This window comes from Folsomia candida, unplaced genomic scaffold (assembly GCF_002217175.1).
Source record: "Folsomia candida strain VU population unplaced genomic scaffold, ASM221717v1 Fcan01_Sc022, whole genome shotgun sequence".
Taxonomy (NCBI): Eukaryota; Metazoa; Arthropoda; class Collembola; order Entomobryomorpha; family Isotomidae; genus Folsomia; species Folsomia candida.
In genome coordinates, this window is record NW_019091214.1 from 716,853 (window position 1) to 739,103 (window position 22,251).

The window sequence follows — 22,251 nt, forward strand, 5'->3', positions numbered from 1 at the left end:
TTTCATCCAAATCGGAGGGTTACACTTCACACCATCGCATTGTGAGTAGTACTTTGTCAGTACTTTGCTCCTAACATAATATTTTAAGGGATGATTTTCTGTGTAGGGATTTGACGACGAATTATGTATTTTCGTTGACCAAAAGTACTTATGGAAAATTTTAGATAGAATGTGTCGGATACTAATGAAAATTTATCCGTTTTATATTGTTGAAAAGTTTACAGAATTTACGCAATTCTGATATTTTTAGTTTGTCGAAACCATGCTGAGTTTAAAAATTTTACAAAATGTTCACTATAATGGACACAAAAATGATAACTTGTAGGAAATTTATTTATTTGTTTGTAATTTTTAGACAATTAGTTCCCGAAATTTGTGTAAACTTAAGCTTTAATTGGCTAATTATCATTCTTACATTTTTGGCCTTTTGAAACCTTGCTAAGTTTACAAAGTTTACAACGCCTTTATACTATAATAAATATTAAAGTGGTTCTTAAAATTTTTAGGAAATCAATTAAATTATGCATAATTTGTCCATAGACAATTTGTCCCCCAGGTTTTCGCAAACTTTATACATTTTACATAGTTAACCGCGATTCTTACATTTTAGCCTGATGAAACCTTGCGAATCTTCAGTTTACAAATTTTACAAAGCTTTCACTAATATAAAAACCAAAATAATAATTCCGATAATTTTTACGAAATCAATTAAATTATTCTCAATTTTTAAACAATTTATCCCCGAGATTTGCGTAAACGTTACAAAATTTACTCGATCAATGGCGATACTGTGAGCCATCCCCGGTCCGTTGCATTCTGAGTTCGATGACACGTTTGGGGATGGTTTTGAGGTCGTAGGCCAGCCCGAGGGTGGCGAAAAGGTCGATAAAAGCGGTTGCCGGTGAGAAGGCGTACAGGCCAAGTTCGGAAGCCTTGTAATCTTGAGGGTACACGTGGTGAAAATTATGCCTTGGGGGGGGAGGGGGGAATAATATGGTTTAAGTATGGGGCAATTCACGTCAACTTTCGTAAATCAGTAACTACGTAAATTTACCAAATTTTGACGAAACTTGCAACATCTCAAAGGCAATTTATAAAGTTACAAAGCCTTATACGAAGATAAAAGGCATGTTTTTTGTTCATATGTACATAGATTAATCTTCATAAGTTTACGTGATCACGGAGTTACGAAGGGTGACGTGAAATGCTTCTATATTCTTGTATTAAATGTAATGAGATTTAATTTTGTATGTATAATTACCACCCTTCACCCCCCGTCAGAATCGAGACCGCCATGTTTTCCGAAGGATTCAGCCCCCTGAGGAAAGAAAGCACGTATCAAGGAAGAAAACATCAAACCATTGTAAGAAATGGTGGAAACGTGGTTAAGGTATGCTTTTTTTGCTAAATTGAATTAAAATTCTATGGTCAAATTTATTAACAACATTATTTACAAAGATTTGCACATTGAAAAAAATATCACAACTTTCTTCATCAAAATTTTCGAAAAAAATAATATAAAATTATGAATTTCTTGGTAAATTTGGTTTATGAAATAAATATCTAAACCAGACATATTTCTGGCATGGCATGATGTTTGGCATAGCAAATTAAATTTTAGTTAAACGTTAGACAAATTACTAATACTCTAATACTATCTGAAGTTACAAATATTTGCATCAAACCATATAAAAATATTAAATTTGACGTTAACCAGCAACATTTTGCAAGTTTGCAAAAGTTTTGCAAAAGCTGGAGAGTATATTATTATGTAGAATAACGAAGTTACGCAATTGAAAAATAATTTATGGATATTTATCCATCTTTTTTTTTCAAAGTCATACTTTAAAAAATTTCAGATAACTAAATTATCTATTACTGGAAAAATGCGTCCTTATTCTTTGCAATTATTTCGAAACTTTGTTTCCAAAGATTTTTAATATCGCTTAGAAAGATAACTTACTTATCGTACGGTCCTTTACGATGGTACATGAAAAAAGAAGGAAAAAATCATAAAGTTTTTCATAAATTGTATAAAGCTTAAAAAATTTGTGAGCAAAAAATCTTACTTGGACCCCACAAATGCGCAGCGGAATTTACAAGCCCTGCAAAGTTAAAAAATACTACATGATTGTAATCTAGGCCACATAATCAATTAAATAAAATTAGAGTTGTAATCTATTACAACTCTAATTTTATTTTTCTCTAGATCTAGAAAAAATTGAGGCGATTAACGCAGTCATTGGTGACTTAAGTCAAAATAAGGTAGTAATGAATCATTACCATGCGGAATAACTATATGACTCTACCACGTCGGTTACGATTTGTCGTAGAAATGGTAATACTATGTTCAGGGAAATTCAAATTCATTACCAAATATTAAAGAAGTGAATACCATTATGTATTAAATTTGAATTTCCCTAAACTTAGTATTACCATTTCTACGACAAATCGTAACCGACGTGGTAGAGCCACATAGTCATTCCGCATGGTAATGATTCATTACTACCTTATTTTGAGTGTTTGTAAATCAAGTTTTGTAAAATAATTGTACAATTTTTTTTAATAATAAGACGCCCTTGATCTGAGCAATTTTACAAAAATTTATGTATAATCTTATTTTCGTCAGAAATATATATATATTTTATTAAAGTTCGTAATTTTGATCTTGCATATCTTTTGCATCATTAATGCACGAATTGCACACTAAATTTTTCTGGGCGTTTTTATCATACAAATTTTAATCGCATCTTTTTTTATATTTGGCAGACAATTTTGATTCTGTGAAGTGTGTGAATTGCTATTTTTTTCGAAATTATAATTTTAGTCAAGAAAAAAATTATTAATTTCTTAAAATTCGAATTGACATCTAGGAAAAAATTATAAATTTTGTAAAAAATTGTAAATTTCTTAAATTCGAAATGTCATTAAGCATAAAATTATAAATTTTGCAAAATTTGAATTGTAATCTAGGTATAAAAATACAAAATTCTTAAAATTTTGACATAAAAATAGGCAAATTTTCTACTTACAAGTTAAATGGAGCGATAACACGTATCTGAAACAGGTCGATAACCAACAGACCCACAGAGTTTCTCCAGGCCCAAAAAAGTACGGGATCACGGTTGGGATTCCAAAGGCGAAAATCGTCACAAGCGCGGAATAGTGGCGATGCTGGAACATAACGACGGGGTCCTTCGCCAAATCGGACATGTCGACGGTCGCCCCTTTACGGATGACGTCTGGATGCTTGCGCACCATGAGCCAGCCCATGTGCGCGAAAAAGAAGCCGCGCTTCGAATTATAAAATTGGTAAATTTATGAAACCGCTAAAATTTGTAAAACCTATAAAATTGGTAAAATTGGTAAAATCGGTAAGATTGTTAAAATTTGCGAAACCAATAAAATTGTTAAAATTCATAAAACAGGTAGAATTTATGTACCGGTAAATTTTTAAAACCGGTAAAATTAGTGAAATGCTACCCGTAGAATTGCTTAAGTTAAGATAAAGACATATTAGATTTACCTTCGCATTGCGGGGATCAGCATGAGTCTCGGTGAATTTGTGGTGGACGCGATGATCCCTGAAAAATAATTGGTGGGTGATAAGATCTTATCATTTCAAATTCTGGAAATTTGTCTACCTTAAAACACGTATTTGTGAAATTTTAATTGCAAGTTATTTAATTAAATGTATCATTAATACCTAACTAATTAAAGGATTTTTTCACGTTGCTCTCGTCTAACTTCACAATTTAGGATTAGTCATATCATACTCAACCCATTTGTTATCAAATTACCTGCACCACTCGAATATCGAATTCTGAAATAAAAATTACGAGCGTTTTAGTTAAACATATTTTCAAATTTGTAATATTGCAATATTCAATTATTGTTATACAACCGGTAAAATTGGTAAAATTTATTATACCGGAAAAATTGCTAAATTTCGTAAAATCGATAAGAATAGTAACATTTGTAAAACCGGTAAAATTTCAAAATTTTTTCCCCCCAGTGCTACTTAATTTATGGTCAAAAATATATTTGTATTACCAATTTGCCCTCTTTTTTGCCAATTTTTGTCCAAAAATGTTTTTTATAAAATGGCAGAACTTTACCAAATTTTTAAAACGATCCCACTCAATTAAAAAAAAATTATTACTTGTACAGCAATTGTGTCCCACCACATCAAAAGAATCTTTAAAGGTAAGCGAGCCTTGTACGCTTTGTGCGCCCAGAGACGATGCGCCCCCGCGGTCACGCCAGTTTACAAAATTTAAAATATAAATTAAACTTTAAGGTTTAATTGTTAATAAATCTTAAATTTTAAATATTAAATTATTTACCAATGCAGCACGCCCATCCATGCAAAACGGCTAAATAATCACAAATTTTATAATTGGTTACAATTTCAAATTATTATTTTTCTCTTAGATTTTGTACAATTTTCACTCCAAAAATAAAAATACGGGAAATATTAATATCGTATAGCTTTGGATTAGATACGTTCATATTGAAAAACGAAAACGGATTAGAAATGGATTGAAAATGGATCGAAATAATGAGGGAACTCACGTCACAGTTTGTAACCTTCGTAACTGTGTAAGGTTTGTAAGCTTACAAACTTTTACGAACTTTTACACACATTTCTAAGGAAAATTGACTTACGAACTTTTACGAAACTTACGCACGTCAAAAGCATGTTTTTGGTTCGTAAACAAAAGTTCGTAAATAATTCGAGTGTTTGAGATCTGAATTTTAGGTTGAAATTGTCTTAGAGACGAATTGTCCATTGTAAATTTTTTTGTGATCTCGTCCCGTCAACATGCAAATTAAAATTATTTAACCTCTTTAAGACTACTAATTTTTAAATAAGATTTCCCTTCGGTACGATTTTGATTTCATAAAGATACCTGATAGCAACCAATTAAAATTTTCCACCAGTTTCCAATATTCGAGTTTTTGATGAAAAACACGAAAAATCCACTTTTTAACATTGGTCGGTATAGGGAAAATTCCAAAATTTTGGGAGAAAAATGTCGAAATAAATCCACTTTTCACCATCGAGTTTTCCACAAAATACCGAAGAAATATCCTTTTTTTGAAAAAACTTTGGTGCCAAGGAAATTTTGAGAGAATGCAATTTTAATGATTTTCTAAAAATACTTTCTTCTCAAGTAAATCGTAACTTACATAAATAAATCGCGTAATTAATTTATTTGGTCAAATTCAGGATGAGATTTTTGTAATCTCGTAAAATCCGGAACGATACAACAATTTGTAGAAAAAGAAGGAAAAGCAGGTTTTTACAAAAAATGCATCGTAAAGTTACTTAGGCGTCTCCTTGTTTTGCACAAATTTTGGAAGTAATTAATTTTGCAAAATTTGCAATATCGGAGCAAAATATGTGCAAGTTTAAAGTCAATTCTTAATTTGGTAAGATCTAATTTTCTAAACAATTAGTGACAGATTAAGGTTTCTTTTCTCCAAGTTTATTTAAATTTATTTTCGTGTAAAAAATTTCTTGGATTAATTTTCGTGCAGAAAATTTATCCTCCTCAAAATTGTTGGTCAGTTATTCTCATACAGATAGTTCCGGGAATTGGTCTAAATTCTCGAGATTTTTTTTCGCCGAAAAAATTCCTGGGGTTTATTTTCATACCAAAAAATTCGAGAATTTGGTTTCAACAGAAAATCCCTGACATTTATTTGGGAATATCATGTCCAAATTTTGTTATACTTAAAAAATTCTGAGAACTTATTTCGATACCAAGACACAACTTCTTGACATTTGCTTACATACCGAAAATTCCGAGAATTTTACCAAACTTCTAGCAAATTGTAAGTATCCGGAGATAACCCCTTTGATAACCCCATGAATACCTTACCCCAAGCGAATGTGTTGAAATACATTTGTCCCGTGAGAATGATCCAGGCCCCATAAATCGCCATCGTGTGAATCCACAAGAGCAATAGGCTACTCCGAAGGACGGGCTGGATTTTGTAATCCGTGGGGTCATAGGCGTCCCCTTTTTCAACTTCCCGTCCTGTGTCCCCGTCTTTTTCGATAACTTTATTTTCTTCCTCCTCACTTTTAGTTACTCGTTTCCGCTCAATGGAAACTTCTTCGTTGTCAAATTTCATCGAAATTTCTGCGACTTCCTCAGGTTCCTCCCAGGGATGAAGAAGTGGTTCAGGTGGAGGTGTGGGGATGACTTTTTCATACGCAGATTACCCGTTTCCGTTTTTTGCAAATTTTGGCATTTTTTGGGGCAAAATTATTGCACTCAATGCAGGGCAGAAGGCTTATCTTAAATTTAGTTAATATGTATATGTACGTCTGGCTTATCAATTTGCCAATTTTTTGCTCAAAAACCGTACTGATCCACACCCCACGGCACGCATTCTTAAACTGAAATTACCTACAGATGCCAGTTCCATTCTAAATTTTCATTTTAATCCTGCAAAAATTATGCAATTTAATTAATTTGAAGTTCATGAATGAAATTGGATTGCATAATTTATTACGTTTTTAATTAACCAAAAATTATGCAATTTAATTAATTTGAAGTTCATGAATGAAATTGGATTGCATAATTTATTACGTTTTTAATTAACCAGGGTTCAAATGCTGGATAAGGTGAGATCGGTTATTTGCATAGAAATGAAAGTCTCTGACCCTCATAAAATGGGATGAAGTTCTCGTTCAAGGACGGGGTTTATTACGTATTTGAAGGCTTAATTAGTAACATGGTTGTTAAATTAAGATTACAATTTGCGTACTAAATTTTTTTATTAGTTTGAAAATTAAAATCGGGAGAGAAGATGTTGATGAGTTCAAATTTTGAATCTAATTTAATTTTATATTAACCAGGGTGTCAAACTTTCTAAATTTTTCGTCAATTAAAAGTCTCAAGTTTGCAATTTAAAAAAATCTATCTCAAGTTCCTTGCTAAAGATATCTCAATTTCCAAAATTCTCAATTTTCCTACAAAGATAAATCTCAATTTTCCCAAATCTTATTTTCCCTGCTAAAAACATCTCAATTTTCTTACTTAAATAAATCTCAATTTTCCTTACTAAAAAATCTCAATTTTCCCAAGGCTCAATTTTCCAACAATTTTCTTTTTCTGCAATGTAATACTGCAATTCCGAAAAATTGAATTCTAATTATATTTATATACAATACTTAATTTCTAAAGATATAATCGTGGACACTGTATCAAATCTTCAATTTGATTAATATTTATTTATTCCAACTATGTAAGTAGTTTACAAATTCGAAGATTTTTAATTTTCTTTTTTTAAGTTTTCAAAGTGTAAAAACGTATACACAATTAATTTACATGGTCTAATTCTTGGTTGGTAAATCCCAAACATTTCCCATCATTTAATAATCTTAGAAACTTTTCATTGAAAATGTTGTCCAAAAAATCTCTTTATTTCTTTTCATCTTTTTTAAATAATTAAAATCAGGCGACTTTTTTTATCTCTAAAAGCTTAAATTATCCTGATAACAACTTTAAATAATTATAAATATTTTTATATTACGACATAAACTTGGCCAGAATTTTAAAAAAATACTCAAAATTGTATTCAAAATTTTACAATTAAACACAATCTTGGCCAGAATTTTGTTTAATGATGTCGATACTCTGATCCATCTCCGGTTCGTAAAACTCTGGCTTCCACGATCCTTTTAGGCACCGTTTTTCGACCGTATACCCACCCAAAGTAGGCGCACATGTCGATAAATAGCGCTGTAAGGTTGGTGTGGTAAATGCCGAATTCAGAAGTCCGGTAATCTTGAGGGTACACGTGGTGGTAGTTATGCTTTGGGGTTATCAGAATGATAAGCATCATTAAATTGGCTAAATTTTAATAAGTTCATTCTTATCTTAAGAGTGGCTTTTTACCCATCCTGTAATTTCAAAATAATGTGTTTTATATTATTGTATTACACTGATTTTGTTGTTAAAAAGTTATGTATGTATTTGTACCTTCGCCCAACGCGAACATGGACACGTACCAACACTCCCGGGGACTGATTCCCCTGAAAATTTAAAGAAAATCAGGTTTAACCCACATTTTTAAACATCCCGCCATCGCGCGCACCCCAAAACAGTTAAAAAATAAAGTCAAAATCATAAAACTTCATCAAATAGACGGTCAAAAGCCTATCGTCGAACAACAAATTTTTCAAAGATAAAATTTCGAATAAAAATACAGTAAAATTTTTCAAACCGAACTTCAAAAAATAAATAAACGCTTTTCAATTTGCATTTTAATGTCATTGTGCTTTCCCGAGAATTTTAAGATTTTTAGACAACTTACTTATCATAAGGTCGCATCCCGTACAAATGCGCGGCGGAGTTTACCAACCTAAAAAATTATGAAACATAAATTTCTTCGATTTAAATTTTACCGCCTGCGGAATTTACTTACCACGTGAGATGTAACGCCAAAATGTATCGAAACATGGTCAACAGCCAAGAATTCAGCCAAGTTTCGCCCGACCAGGCGACAATCACGGTCGGCAGGATGAACGCAATTATCGTGATGAGCGGGAGATAATGCCTCCGCTGGAATGAGACGACGGGGTCGTTTTCCAAGTCGGACATGTCGACGGTGGCCCCTTTGCGGATGACGTCGGGATGCTTGCGAACCATAAGCCAACCCATGTGTGCGAAAAAGAAGCCTCTCTTCAAATTATAAAATTGGTAAAATTTGTAAAACCAGTAAATTTTAGTGATTTTCTAAAAATACTTTCTTCTCAAGTATCAATCAATTGTAGTTTGCAAAAAAATAAATCGCTTAATTAGGTCAAATTCACCATGAGATTTTTATGATCTCTTAAAATTTGGAACGATACAAAAGCTTGTAGATAAAGATCAAGAAGAAAAACTAGGATTACAAATTTTGGAAATAACTAATTTTACAAAATTTGCACGGTTACAAACATCGGAATGAATTGAGCGAAATATGTGCAAGTTTAAAGTCGATTCTTAATTTAGAAAGATCTAATTATCTAAACAATTAGTGAAAGATGGATTTCTTCGGCCACAATTTATTGTTTATTGTCATTTATTTTCATGTAGAAAATCACATTTATTTTCATGTAGAAAATCACGGAAATTTATCACTTCAAAATTTATTGATATTTATTTTCATAAAGTAAATTAAAGTTTGGTAAAGTTGTACAACCGATAAAATTAGTCTAATTCGTAAAACCAGTTAAATTTTAAAAAAAGATAAAATTTATAAAATTGGTAAAATTGGTGACATTTGAAAAACCAGTAAAATCCATAAAATTTATAAAGCCGGTAAAATTGATAAAATTGATAAAATGCTTGAGTTGCTTGATTTAAGATCAAAAACATATATTTCTTACCTTCGCGTTATGTGGATCGGCATTAGTCTCGGTGAATTTGTGGTGGACGCGGTGGTCGCGGACCCATTCGTAGATAGAGTTCTGTAATAAATAAGTTATCAGGTCAAAGGTCAAAGATCAAAGGTTAAAGGTCAGCACGTCAAATAGTAGGTCAACAAATAAACGATATGATCGATTTTGTTTATGCAAATTGTGTAACCTGCACAGAAATTGTTTGACAAAAGGCGAGAAATATTTGCAGTGGACGTGTCGCGCGGTACGAGCGGTGCGCCCAGTATCGATGAGCGCCACCCGTCGTCCCAAGCGCGCCCATCTGCCCGATAACCCATTCTAGAAGAAAAAAGAGAGAAATTCATAATTAGTATTATTTTTAATTGCAAAAATTTCTTTTAAAAAATTGTTAATTTGAATTTTTTTAATGCAAAAAATTATAGTTAAATTTATGCCAAAAAAATTTAACACCAATTTAGAAATTCTGTTTTATGTAAAAAAAAACTCGTGTGTATTAAAAATTATGCAAAATGTGCAAAAAATTCGCAACCCACGGATATTAAACGGTTACAAAAAAAGTATATTAATTTGTGTCAAAAAACAGTCCACCATTTTGCAAAAAAAAATCGTATGTAAATTCATGCAAAAAATGTGCAAAAAAATCGCAACTCACGGATAGCAAACGATTTTAAGTAAATCTTCCCCACGAGCAAGTTAATCAATCCCCAAATCCCCATAAAATGAATCACGCTCAAAATAATTGTGCTCCTCCAAGCAATCTCGACCCGATAGGGAACTTCTTCTTCCTCACTTTCGACATGATTTTCTACCTCAGACGACGCCAAAGTTTCGACATGATTGTCATTCTCGTCTGCAAAATTTTGGCGTGTTTTGTCCCCTTTCGTAATCACTCCTTCTTCGTTCTCCTTCGGACCTAGTTGTGCTCGCTTAAAAAATACGTGATTTTTCGACGCTGTGGACGTTTTTAACGCCATGATGTCTCAATTTCGTTCCCTTGTGGACACGAAGAGTACCGGAAACAAACTGGACAGCGAGACTTTCAAGGGATCAAAATGAGAACAAAGTTTAAGGGGTTCCATTGTTGTGCGGAAGGGATGTCGTCGTTATAAACTTCATAATGTCATGAGATATTTATCATGAGTTAGAGGACGGATATGTATCTATTTACGAAAAATTATGTACTTAATATTTAAGAATAAAAATCAACACCATTAATTTCAAAAATAGGTACAAATTTTATGAAAATTCTGATTTATTTTTTTCTACATATTTCGCAAATATTAAATAAATATTTCAAGCATTTTTCATAAATAGATTCTGGTCATCTTCATCATTAATTACTTGTTAAATATAATCATAAACGTTTAAAACAAAGTTGTATAGTAATTTTACAAAACTAATTCATAAAGTTTACGAAATACGCGTAAATTTCCAGAACTTTGAGTAATGATGGCGTCGAATCGAATAATTCTTAGTAAGAAGCAATACAATTATTACTTCAGGTTTAGCCTGGGTGACGCATTAATGATATCAGTTTACAAAAATCGGTTAATTTTGGTGTCTAAATTAATATTCATTTTTTGAAATTTTGAGTTTGCAAAGTTCGGTTTGTGGAAAAAACTAATTTTTGCAATCTATAAAATATTATCTGTATTATCTATAAAATATATAAAAAAAAACTATTTTTGAAAAAATATCCAAAAGATTTACACAATTTTCAAGTAATAGTGAAGAACATAATGTTTTAAAAACCAATAAATATGAAACAATACGTAAAAATGTTTTGAAATTTTTGTAATTTACCAAAGTTACGAAAAACACCCGCAAAGTTTGAGCGTCGGTCTTTATAAGATGAAAGAGTTGAAAATAAATACATATCCGTCCTCTGTTCATGACATCATGTAACAAATTCATGACATCTGACTACGCACGACCCTTGAAAAAGGAATAGGGTCCCGTTACTAAGGGTCTACGTGCGCCGGATAACCGGGTCAGTGTCAGGACAGGTGAGCCAGGAATAGAATCTTGACTGGGTTCGCGTATGTAAATATGGGAAAGTAAAAGGGTCTCAATTTACATATTTATGTGGTGGGCATTAAATGACCCTAAAATAACGTGACTCAATGCACATTCCATCATTTTTCGGGGGTATTCACTACGAGCTCAGATCGTTAGCAAAGAAACAAAGTTCGCAAAAAAATTGGCATGAATATTCATTTGGGTACCTTCAATGCTAGTTCGCAAAATGTTTTTTTTTCAAAATTTGGAATACGATGCAAGCGAGTACTGCATACTCCCAATTGTTACCCACCGTATTTTCTGTATGGGCCAAATTCGGCTAGATTTGTGGCAACGTTTTTGCCATTTTTTCACCATATTCTCATATTTTTTAAGGTTGGTCTTGATTTGAAATCTTTGGGTTTTAAAATTTAGTTTTTATGCTTTTCGAACATTTTTCACATCTTTACATCCGACCAGAAATTATGAAAATCATGAGCGATGCTTTTTTTAAAACGTATTTTCCTAAATACTTTTCTGCAAATTTTTAACTCAAGGTTTAGGATAACTTTTTTATTCGTCATTTTAAACTGCGTACGAACCAAATTGGAAAATTATGTCTGTACGAATTTTATTTGTATTTTGCCAATGTAGTATGCACCACCTTAACTAATGAGTAATTAATTGATTAATCAAAGTAAAATTATGATCAATAATTTTTATGAAATGTGCAACTAATAACGTAATAAAGATACTTATTATATTGATCACCAGAAGTATAATACTCTTTTTCTAACAGTAACAAAGTTCTAAAAAATTGGAGATTTCAATAATTTTTGGCAAGTGGGAAACAAATCTTAAGATTTACACAATTCACTCATTCTTTGTAATTTTGTAAAAATTTTAAAAATAAGTTTACAAACTTTAACCAAATAAAAAGACGCCCTTGATCTAAGTAAGCTTACAAAAATTTGTAAGCTAATTTTCCTTTTGTAAAAACTTGTGAGTTTTCGGAGGTTACAAAGTTACCAAGGGTTGCGTGAATTGCCTCAGTGGATAAGTTTTGTGAATTCATTTTTTTAATAAGTTTGACGCCGATGTTCATATTTCTAGCAGAATTAACTGCTATTACTCATTCAGGTTGATGCAAAATTGGGTGTAAGGTTACATTTGAAGAAATTTTAGCAATTGAAAATATTTATTATCAATTTTTTTTTGTTTTCATAATTTTGCATTAATAGCTGCGTAAAATATTGAGACAATTCACGCAGACTTTTGTAACTCTGTAAAGTTCGTACATTTTGTAAAATAAATTTAGAAAGGTTTACCAAATAAAAAGACACCCTTGACCTGAGCAAGTTTACAAAAATTTGCAAGCTAATTTTCTGTAATAATATTTATAAAAGTTTGTAACTTTACGGATTTTACAAAGTTACCAACACTGCGTGAATTGCCCAATTTTTTTATCAAAAATTAGTTTTTGACGATATGCATATTTCTTTGATCTCAGTTTTCAAGTTTTGAAATCTCTAAATTTAAGATGGCTATAATTTTACGATTTTATTTAACCTGGGTAAAACTCGTTTCAAAATCGAAAACTAATTTTACAAAAAAAAACAATACAAAACTGGAAACGTTGAAGAGTTAGGTTTATTTTTTAGCCTTTAGAAACATTTTAAGCAATTTTTAGACTTTAGGTTAATCTTGCCGTCGAATTTTGTATTTTGAGGAATTAGTTTAACTCATGATAAAATTAGATGGGATGTAATCGAACTCGTAAAATCGCTTTCAGAGTATAAAATTTGATTAAAAAATTATAGAAATTATTTTATGTTATCTATATTTTTTGAAAAATTATAAGAAATTATGAACAACATTTATCAATTTAGTTCCTGAAATTACAAGTACACTTTTTACCAGTTTGGTAAATGCTTTTTACCGGAACTTTTGGTTTTACCAAAAGTTATTTGTCCTTTGTTCCATACGGATTGATAACAAATTTAAGTCAGTTCATAGCGCTCGTTTTTACGAAAAACTGAAATTTTGTAATTGCGATGTAACAAATCCAACGATATTTTTTTACCAATTTTTCCGTCTTTTATAGCAACTGTAAGGTCAAAAATTTTAATATTATTTGGAAAACTTGGTAATCAATATTTCGTAATTTTAGATGTAAGATGGTAAAAATTTCGTGAAGTTTCGAACGAAAGTTTCATCTGAAATTTCTACAAGTCCCGTGGGTGATATGAATTTTATTCGCAATTTTGCCAATGCTTTAATTTCTGCACAAGAATAGTTGAACATAATGTAAAAACCGTTTAGGCGTCATTTAAAAATAATTCTAAAATATGGAAAACCTTAATGTACCTTTAGATAAGTGCGCTTCAACCTCTACAGAAACAGACAGAAGACATTGCGAAATATTTTTTTGCAAGTAGACCTCGCTTAAATCTTGGCAAATTTAAAATAAATCTGCGACATTTCTGCATGATCGTATTTTTACTTCAGCTTTGCATTATCTAACACTCGAGGGAAAACTGTTACCAAATTGTATAAAAAATTTTCAAATTTTGTTTAATTTTCTCTAGATTTTCCACAATTAAATCAACATTTCAATAATTCACAATGCGTTACAAAATAAGTAAACAATTTGATATAAATAAAAAATAGTTATAAAAAAATAAGTGGTGGAGATTGAGTCATTTCAATAATTTAGGAAAGGAGGACAAATAGTAGTTTACAAGAAAAATAGATTTCTAGGAAATTTTGGGACAATTATTCTTATTTAAAAAATAAGTAAAGGAATCCACTCTTTATAATCCCGTATGGTTGTCTGTCTGTCTGTCTTCCCGTTTATCGATTACGCTGGTAAAACAACTTGAAATTTTGCAGACACATAGAACATGCAAAATTGGGAATCAAATTCAAAGATGAGCAAAATTTGTGCAAAAATAAATAAAAAAAAGTTTTAGTGGTATTATATACCCACCTCAATTACATATTAGCAACAACCCGACTCAGGTAAAATAAGCCTGCACTGTGTGTTTTAAAATGAAATTTGACCAAGATTTAATTTAATTCAAGATGAGAAGCGGAAAGTGAATAAAAAATGAAAATCAATTTCTTCAATTGAACGAAGAGGACGACATATCTAATTCATTGACTCGGTACAAAAAATAGTAAAATAATTACATCGACGTTTAAAAAGATCAAAATTCTCACAATAAATTTGTGAGTCAAGGGCCGTCTCTGATGTTTTTCAAATGAAATTCATAATATTATGGTCAACAGTATGTAAAAAACACAATACAATACAATTCACAATAGATTCACAATAGTTTACAGCCATTACGGGATTACTCTAATTGCGAATTTGTAACAAAATAGGATGAGAAATACGATGATACAAAAATATGAGATTTTGAGAAAGATGAGACTTTTTTTACCCAAATTGAGACGAATCTCACCCTACCCACGAATCCACCACACCCGGCGAAGAACAAGCAAGCAGGTTCCTGCTGTTCCTAAAAAAAACTCGCCATTCCGGTTCGGCAACTATTGTTTAAAAAATTATTTTTTTAAACTATTTACAACAATACTATTAAAAATCCGGTAACATAACCAAATTACCTATTGAATTTTATGCACGAATTGTTTTAGCACTTTAATTTTAATTTTTCCCATCGTTTTTCCTTCTTCCTCGTACCAAAGATAGTTAAGAAGAGAATAATCTCTATAAATAAATTTGAAGGTAAAGGTAGTTAGTTAATTGGATAGTTAAATAGTTTGAAGAGGTTATATTTCCTCTCTTAGCTCAGTTTGCTTCGTAATTTTTAACGCTGTGTTTTGATTGGGTAATTTGTTAGCAAATTTTTAACAACAACTCGTGAAGTTTGGGATTTCCAAATTGGAATTCATAAAATTTCATGCTTTAATTTCATTTTTTCTTTATAACCCACAGTTCAAGGAGAAGAATTCGTTCTGGTCGCGGTTATCTGCATCTCAGGAAAACTACTTAAACTTCAAGCTGGATCTTATTATTTTTTAACGATATACTCAAACCACTACTCGGAAACTTTTGGAATATTTATTACCCAGTTTTTAATTACATTTCTGGAACAATGGATCAATTAAGATTGTGGTAAGTTAAAAGAATTTGTTTGGAGAGGATTTCCAGTCCAGTGCACAGTGCGATTTTACGTTGTTTATTATTTACACTTACACTTCTTCAATTAAAAATGTTTTTTTTCCATGAAACATAAAACATGGCAAAATCAAAACAATTCCAAATTCCAGACTCTTCTGGAATTATCAACATTTTACTCTTATCTAAAATTAAATTCTCTCATCTTCTTCACAGTCACGCGTCTTTTCCTCCTTCGCCATGGACCATGACGATAATGGCAAGGCATCCTCGTCATCTTCACTAAACGTAAAAAACTGTGCCGTCACTTTTGTGAACGAAGCTTCATCATCAAAAAGTCTACAAACCAAGCTTATCGACGCCTCAAAAAAACATTTTGAAATTTCTCCCGATAAGGAACCCCTTCTCCAAAAAACTTGTCACAAGCAACTTCCCGGCCCGTCGGTTGTTATCATGCCGAAGAAAGGCTCCACCTCCAAAGCTGCGATGTCCGCCGCTGCTGCTGCTGCAGCGGAAGAGGAAACTAATCGCCATCAGGACCCCCAGCAACCCGACATTATGCGGCAAGAGCCTCCCCTCCCGTTGAAACCGTTGAGAAGAGTGGGGCTCGGTTTTTTCGGGCTGATCGGATTTCTTGTCAGCTTTGTGGCAGGAATTATTGTTCTTCCACTGCTTATAGTGGTGGTCTTGGTGTTTGTCATCTTGCCCAGATTGGTGGTTCAGGTGGGTGTGGTTGCCCTGTTTTTGTTGAAAAAATGTGGCAAATTTTAGTAGAGGTTTTTACAATTACTCAATTTTTGATATACTTCATCATTTATTGCTGTTTTCAACAAATTTTTGACAAATTTTGTCTTTATTCAACATTTTTTCATCTTTCATAATAAAATTTTATTAATTTCGAGTAAATCTGATTGATTTCTAGGCCGTGATCTGGATCCGTTTCCGGTCTCAAGGAATCCGCCTCCTTCCCATTTCCGCATCCTTGTCCGCCTCTGGTTACGAGTTTTACACCGTGGTTGTAGTTTTACGGGGCGAGTGTCGTAAATTGACCGAATTTCGGAGCCTCTTCCAATCCGTGGTGGACGCTAAGGTCGGTCAGGCTCCAAAATATCCTGGTCTTGGGAGGAAACTCGTTACACGGTTAGGATTCAACTGTTGGGAGGAGGGACGTCCTGTCGACGTTTGTAACCATGTTAATCTCCTCGAAGACGACGATCCCGAAGGTCTCAGTCAGTCCAGATTGTTCCAATTGTTGCAGAATGACTTTAAATATGGCAGCTTTAAAGGTGAGTCAGACAATTTTATGTAGATTTGACTTGCTTGCTGCCATGTGGGTAAAATACTGTATATTGAACTTCATTCTTCCAAGGGCTTGGATTTTCAGGACTGTTACTGACACAAAAAGATAAAAATCTACATGGAAAACACAGCGTTGTACGAATCGTACGTATTTTGTGAAGAAACTAACTTTTTAGCGCTGTCAAAATACATTGTTTTCACGTTTTACTCAAAAAAACACGTATTTTGAAAGCGATAAAAAGTTAAATTCTTCACAAAACTATGTATTTTCATTTCATATGGCCGTTATATTCTCGGGGCAGATTCTCGTCTTTTTGTGACTGTCTGTAATAACCTGGGAAGAACGGAGTTCAAAATACAGTATTTTGACATCGCGTTCCCTGTATATTTTTCCACATAAACCTGAATTATTAATTAATTTGTGACGCAGTGACCCGCGCCGACGCTCCCCAATGGGAAGCCCTAGTCATTCCCCGGTTCCAGTATGACGTCCAAGTGGCTGACGAAGAGGACGGGCTGGTCCTCCTTCACCAAGAAATGGACTTTGACGAAATTCCGCAGGACGAGGTCTTCTACGCTGTCTCTTTCCGAGCGAATGCGGCCGTACTGAACAAACAGGAAACGTTGAGGATGTTCAAGGAGGATTTCATGGATAAAAGAGATGTATGTACATAATTTACACAATTGATGAAAATTGTTACCAAATTTACCAAATGTGTAGACAATTCACTCCGAATTTTGTAACGCAGTAAATTGTGTTAGTTTTGCAAATATTTTACAAACATCCGAATAGATGAGTTGCCTCATTTATTTACAAATTTAACCTTCAAACTTGTTTTGCAAATTTATCTAAAATTAACTAATTTTCATTCGTAAACTATGAGTTTACCGATGGTTTTTTACTGGGTTACAAACATCCCGGAGTGAATTAATCATTTATGAAGGTCACCTTTGCCCTATTTGTTTCTAGATTCATCCCCGTGAACAATTAAACGTCCCTCGATCCTTCAAGTTCAACTTCTTGGAACACATCATCATTTCCTTGTACTCACTTCTGCTCACTGGCCAAGTCGTCCTCGCCCAGATCTGGCGTGGGGTGCCGTTCTCCTTCGGTGAATTCAAAATGATCCGACCCCTTCGCGAGAACTATTGGATGGGGGGCGAAGCCGCCAAACACGACGCTTTCCATCTCCACGCCACCCGAACGATGAGTCTCGGAGGGATCCAGACAGCCAAAAATGTGTCCAGGACGAGCGTCATGTCAGTCTTGGTGTCATGTGCGGGTGGGTGAAATCAATTTTGATACAATATATTTTTTAAATTATAATTATCGCCACTTTGTTTGATATTTTTTGTTAGACTTAAGGGAGTTTTTGACAAATTATATTTTTATGTATTTCAAATTTTAAATCGTTATTGATTTTCGCAAGTTGTTGATTTTTTTACACTTCTGTCACGTTTTATGATAGCTTTTTGAACATAATTTTGAATTGTTGGCACATTTTTGGTGAACTTATAACAGATTTTTCAACTTTTGTGAATTTTTTCCCATTGCTTTTCCTGAATTTCAAAGAATGACGTTTGTTCAATTTACCGACGGTGGTGCTTTTAACGATTTTTTATTCCGATATACTTATGTACAGATTAGTAAATCCTGTTTTCTCAAGTTGCAATTTTATCTGCCAAAATACGATGTTTTCGATTGATTACAAATTTTGATCAGTCCCAAATTTGTGACCAAATTTATATTAAATAATTTTCTCGTTACAGGTGGCGCGGCGCGCAACATGCTCCTCTCGATGGACAAACGTCTCCCGGACCAGATGCGGTTCAGCATAAAGCAATATTTTTTTGGCTCCTCCACTCCCACCACGTTCAACTGCATCCTACCCTCGGATCCGTACACCTACCCGATCGATCGCCTGGGTCACGCGTTCTTCACCGTGGCCGGAAACCGGCATGACCTTTACATTCATGCAGCTAAGAAATCCATCTTCTCTGCCCTGCTGTGGGTCACGGGGGCCATGTCGGTAAAAGGAGGAAGAGCAATGTACCGCTGGCTGCACAATGTTCACATCCTCTTCGAAATCTGGGATCTTGGAGGGAAACCGTTCAGCCTGTTTAGCGGAGAGGATATCGTGGTCGATTTGTTCGCGTGGAATGGAATCGATGCTACCTGGGCGGGTGGGGACATTATTTACATAATAATTTTGAAATTTAGAAGAACTTTATGAAATTTTAGTATATTTTTTCTTTATCATCAGATTCAGCTAGTTTTAGAAATTTTGAACTATTTATTGCCAGTGTTTATTGCATAATCATTGTGAAATGTGCAAATATTGGAGATTAATTTTAGCAAATTTTTGGATATTATTTTTCGTGCAGAATTTGTCCTACCAAAATTTATGACATTTTTAAAAGTTTGTCCTAAATATTTAGTTTGCATTGTTTATCGAGGAATTTTTTTATGTTTGAAGTTCTAGATATTTCTGAAATCGTATTTTACGTTGTTTTTTTACGAACTCGTTCCCAATTTTGCATAATTTTAAATTTTGACGCTGATTACTAATTCCTAAAATATTTTCCTTTCAGATTTTGGCATCACGATGACCACTTACGCCGGTCGGGTGAAAGCGAACATTATCGCGGATCAAGGCGTGCTCGGCTGTGGGATGAAAATGCGGAAAAATATGATCGCCGACGAGTTTTTAGAGGAATATACACAAATAGCGTTCCCCTGCGATATTAAACCCAAGTATTTGTATAAGCCTCACATTTTAGGGAGGGAAGAGCTCTTTTAAGATAACTACTTATCTTTGATAAGACTTTTAATTGTATTATTATCTTGTCCTTTTAACGTATTTATTAATTTCTTGAATCTCACTGCTCACGTCCATTCCCTTTTAAGTTTGATTCCCTTTTTCATGCAAAATCCTGCTTTGGTTTTGACTACTTTTTGCTATTTTATATTTATTATCAATGATAAGCTAAAAGATAACGTAAGTAAGATTGCTTAATTATTGTTTCCTTAAAGTAATTAAAATATAATTGTGACATATGTAAAACAAGCATTGTAAGATTGTGTTTTAATAAATTCAGGTTAAAAAATAATCAAAAAACTCTAAATGGTTTCAGCCTTTTTTTTGAAATGCACCTGTACCCGAACCATGAACTTATCATTGATAGATAACTTAAACTACAAGGTAAGATAAGATGTTGCCAATTTAAAATAAAATGCGACATAAAACAAGCATTATTATTGAATTGAAATAAGAGATTCCTTTAATAAATTGTAATAAAGAAACAACAAAATGTTAAACTACGAGTCAGCCTACGTTTTTTTTTAATTCATACTTATTTAACCGGAAAATGAGAAAAAAGGTCGTCGTCGTCTTCGGATCGGATTTACAATCGGTTATCGTAGTCAACCTCCTGCTGAACGGCGAAGTCGAGAGCTTGCGAAAATACGAGAGCGTCTAAAAAAAAGTTGGAGAAATTTTAGATTTTGAATTTCCTTTATATACATTTTAACTTTTGAAGAAAAAACAAACTTACGAACTCTTCGCAGCTCTCGTGCCTCTCGGCAGCCACATTGTCCCTCGGCGAGAATGGGAACAATGGTATCATTATGAGGACACGGGGGAGAGCGATTGTTCCTTTCTCGCCAACTTTCGACCTTGGCATTGCCGTAGCGCACCTGTTCCATAGCGCTAGCCTCCATTGCTCGCTCCTCCTGTTCGTCACGAGCTTTCTTGAAGCGCTCTTCTCTTTCACGAGCCTCCTGTGGCTTCAAGCGCGCCTCGTTTTCGCGGGCTAGTTCTTCTCTCTTCAAGCGCTCTTCTCTTTCACGAGCCTCCTGCTGCTTCAAGCGTGCCTCGTTCTCGCGAGCCAGTTCTTCCTTCTTCAAGCGCTCTTCTCTTTGGCGAGCCTCCTCCCTCTGAACGCGCGCCTCGTTCTCGCGAGCTAGTTCTTCCATCTTCAAGCGCTCTTCTCGTTCGAAAGCCAGCGTCTCCTTCATCATGCGATCTTCTATTTCGCGAGCCAATTCTTTCTTCAAGCGCGCCTCATGTTCTCGAGCTTGCTCCATCTTCAAGCGGTCTTCCTCCATCTTTAAGCGCTCTTCTTCTACCCGAATTTCTTCCATCAGCTGCAACCTCTCTTTACGACATTGCTCCAAATATTCGCCCAGCTTGGCATCCTCGATCATTTCTTCTTTCTTTTCAAGTTCCATTTCTTTCTTATAGTGATAATCTTCTTTTAATTTCTTCTCCCCTTGTGCCTTTTTGGCTCTTTGTTTCCGTAAGAATTCAAAAATTGATCCGAGATTAAATTCTTGGATAATTTTGTCGCGAGCTTCCTTGTCAGGATCGTCCTCCTCGGCCACCACCACTACCTCCTCCTCCACCAGTTGAGTCCTTTCTTGACGACATTGATCAAAGTATTGGCGAACTTTCGCGTCCTCCTCGATCTGCCGGCGGTCAGCTTCTTCCTTCAAGGACAGCTTGGCACGGAATCGTTCCTCGTAGTTCGCACCCAGTTCAAAACCGACTTCAATTTCAGGTGTGTCGGGTCTCTCTGTCAAATAAAATTAGCAATTTATAAAGTTAACCTTCAACTTGAAGGCTTCAAGAGAATGTATTAATCAGTTATCAAAATCAAGTCGACATAACCAACCCTACCTTGCTTGGCGGCAAGGAACACCTCTTCCTTCTTGGCGACGACTCTATTTTCCTTCAGTTTGGCGACAGGAGGAGTCACGACGGACTTCTTATCCTCCTCTTCAAACTGGGCCAGAGTGCGGCTGAGTTTCACCTTTTTATCCATGTAGACCCGTTTGTCGACATCGTTCCACTGGGCGAGCTCCTTATCGAGAGCTTTTTCCTCCTCGAGTGCCTTATCGTTCATTCGCTGACGAAGTTCTAAACGTTCCGCGACATCGCCAATGATGACGGCTGCTGGAATTCCTAACTTTCCAGGGGACGAGGTCGTAGAAGAGGGCCGTTTCTTATAATAACTCATCTTCGATAAGGCCGATAACACTGGTAAGTTTGATAAGTTTGGGACTATCGGAAATCAATTAACGATAATTTAGGGAAATAAAAAAGACAAAATAATTAAATGGTGAATGGGTGGGATTTGCTTTGTCTTTTGTCTGCTTGCTTGCTTGCGGGAGATGAAAGATGAGAATTTGGATTTTCCAGACAAAACGTTCAGAGTGAGATTTCAGCTCAAATTCGCCTTGAAAAATGGAAACTTTTTCATTTTATTTATGGATTTGAAACGTTCAAAAATCGTTATATGAAATAGTGTGAAGAATTGCGAATTTTTAAAAAATTGAGAAAAACTGATAAAAAAGTCAACGTTTGTTTTTCGAATATTTTTCTGGTGTTTCAAATTCGACTTGGAA

At 33.9% G+C, this 22,251-nt stretch overlaps 4 protein-coding genes across 6 annotated transcripts; 1 reads left to right on the forward strand and 3 right to left on the reverse strand.

Moving 5' to 3' along the window:
• Positions 1-315: 315 nt before the first annotated feature.
• Positions 316-6,385, reverse strand: LOC110858823 (stearoyl-CoA desaturase 5). The gene is made up of 9 exons (XM_035858967.1): positions 5,889-6,385; positions 4,163-4,376; positions 3,801-3,823; positions 3,527-3,584; positions 3,033-3,294; positions 2,070-2,105; positions 1,964-1,976; positions 1,262-1,318; positions 316-969 (listed from the first exon to the last, which is right to left on the reverse strand). Exons 2-9 carry the CDS (start codon positions 4,187-4,189, stop codon positions 777-779), a joined length of 669 nt encoding a protein of 222 aa, XP_035714860.1. The 5' UTR covers positions 4,190-4,376; positions 5,889-6,385; the 3' UTR covers positions 316-776.
• A 1,035-nt stretch (positions 6,386-7,420) lies between these two features.
• Positions 7,421-10,567, reverse strand: LOC110858687 (acyl-CoA desaturase). The gene is made up of 8 exons (XM_022107537.2): positions 10,056-10,567; positions 9,591-9,721; positions 9,392-9,472; positions 8,446-8,702; positions 8,335-8,382; positions 8,001-8,053; positions 7,917-7,921; positions 7,421-7,833 (listed from the first exon to the last, which is right to left on the reverse strand). Exons 1-8 carry the CDS (start codon positions 10,375-10,377, stop codon positions 7,639-7,641), a joined length of 1,092 nt encoding a protein of 363 aa, XP_021963229.1. The 5' UTR covers positions 10,378-10,567; the 3' UTR covers positions 7,421-7,638.
• Positions 10,568-14,884: 4,317 nt separating this feature from the next.
• LOC110858712 lies at positions 14,885-19,963 on the forward strand. Of its 3 annotated transcripts, none has more exons than XM_022107568.2 (8): positions 14,885-15,013; positions 15,363-15,542; positions 15,762-16,268; positions 16,468-16,831; positions 17,275-17,507; positions 17,815-18,127; positions 18,615-19,028; positions 19,437-19,963. In XM_022107568.2, exons 3-8 carry the CDS (start codon positions 15,786-15,788, stop codon positions 19,643-19,645), a joined length of 2,016 nt encoding a protein of 671 aa, XP_021963260.1. In that variant the 5' UTR covers positions 14,885-15,013; positions 15,363-15,542; positions 15,762-15,785; the 3' UTR covers positions 19,646-19,963. The 3 variants fall into 3 exon arrangements, with proteins under 3 accessions (XP_021963260.1, XP_021963261.1, XP_035714861.1); XM_022107569.2 differs by lacking the exon at positions 14,885-15,013 and adding an exon at positions 15,050-15,152; XM_035858968.1 differs by lacking the exon at positions 14,885-15,013 and adding an exon at positions 15,107-15,255.
• A 134-nt stretch (positions 19,964-20,097) lies between these two features.
• Positions 20,098-22,027, reverse strand: LOC110858701 (trichohyalin). The gene is made up of 3 exons (XM_022107553.2): positions 21,524-22,027; positions 20,400-21,419; positions 20,098-20,320 (listed from the first exon to the last, which is right to left on the reverse strand). The coding sequence occupies exons 1-3, from the start codon at positions 21,861-21,863 to the stop codon at positions 20,250-20,252; spliced, it is 1,431 nt and encodes a 476-aa protein (XP_021963245.1). The 5' UTR covers positions 21,864-22,027; the 3' UTR covers positions 20,098-20,249.
• Positions 22,028-22,251: the final 224 nt, after the last annotated feature.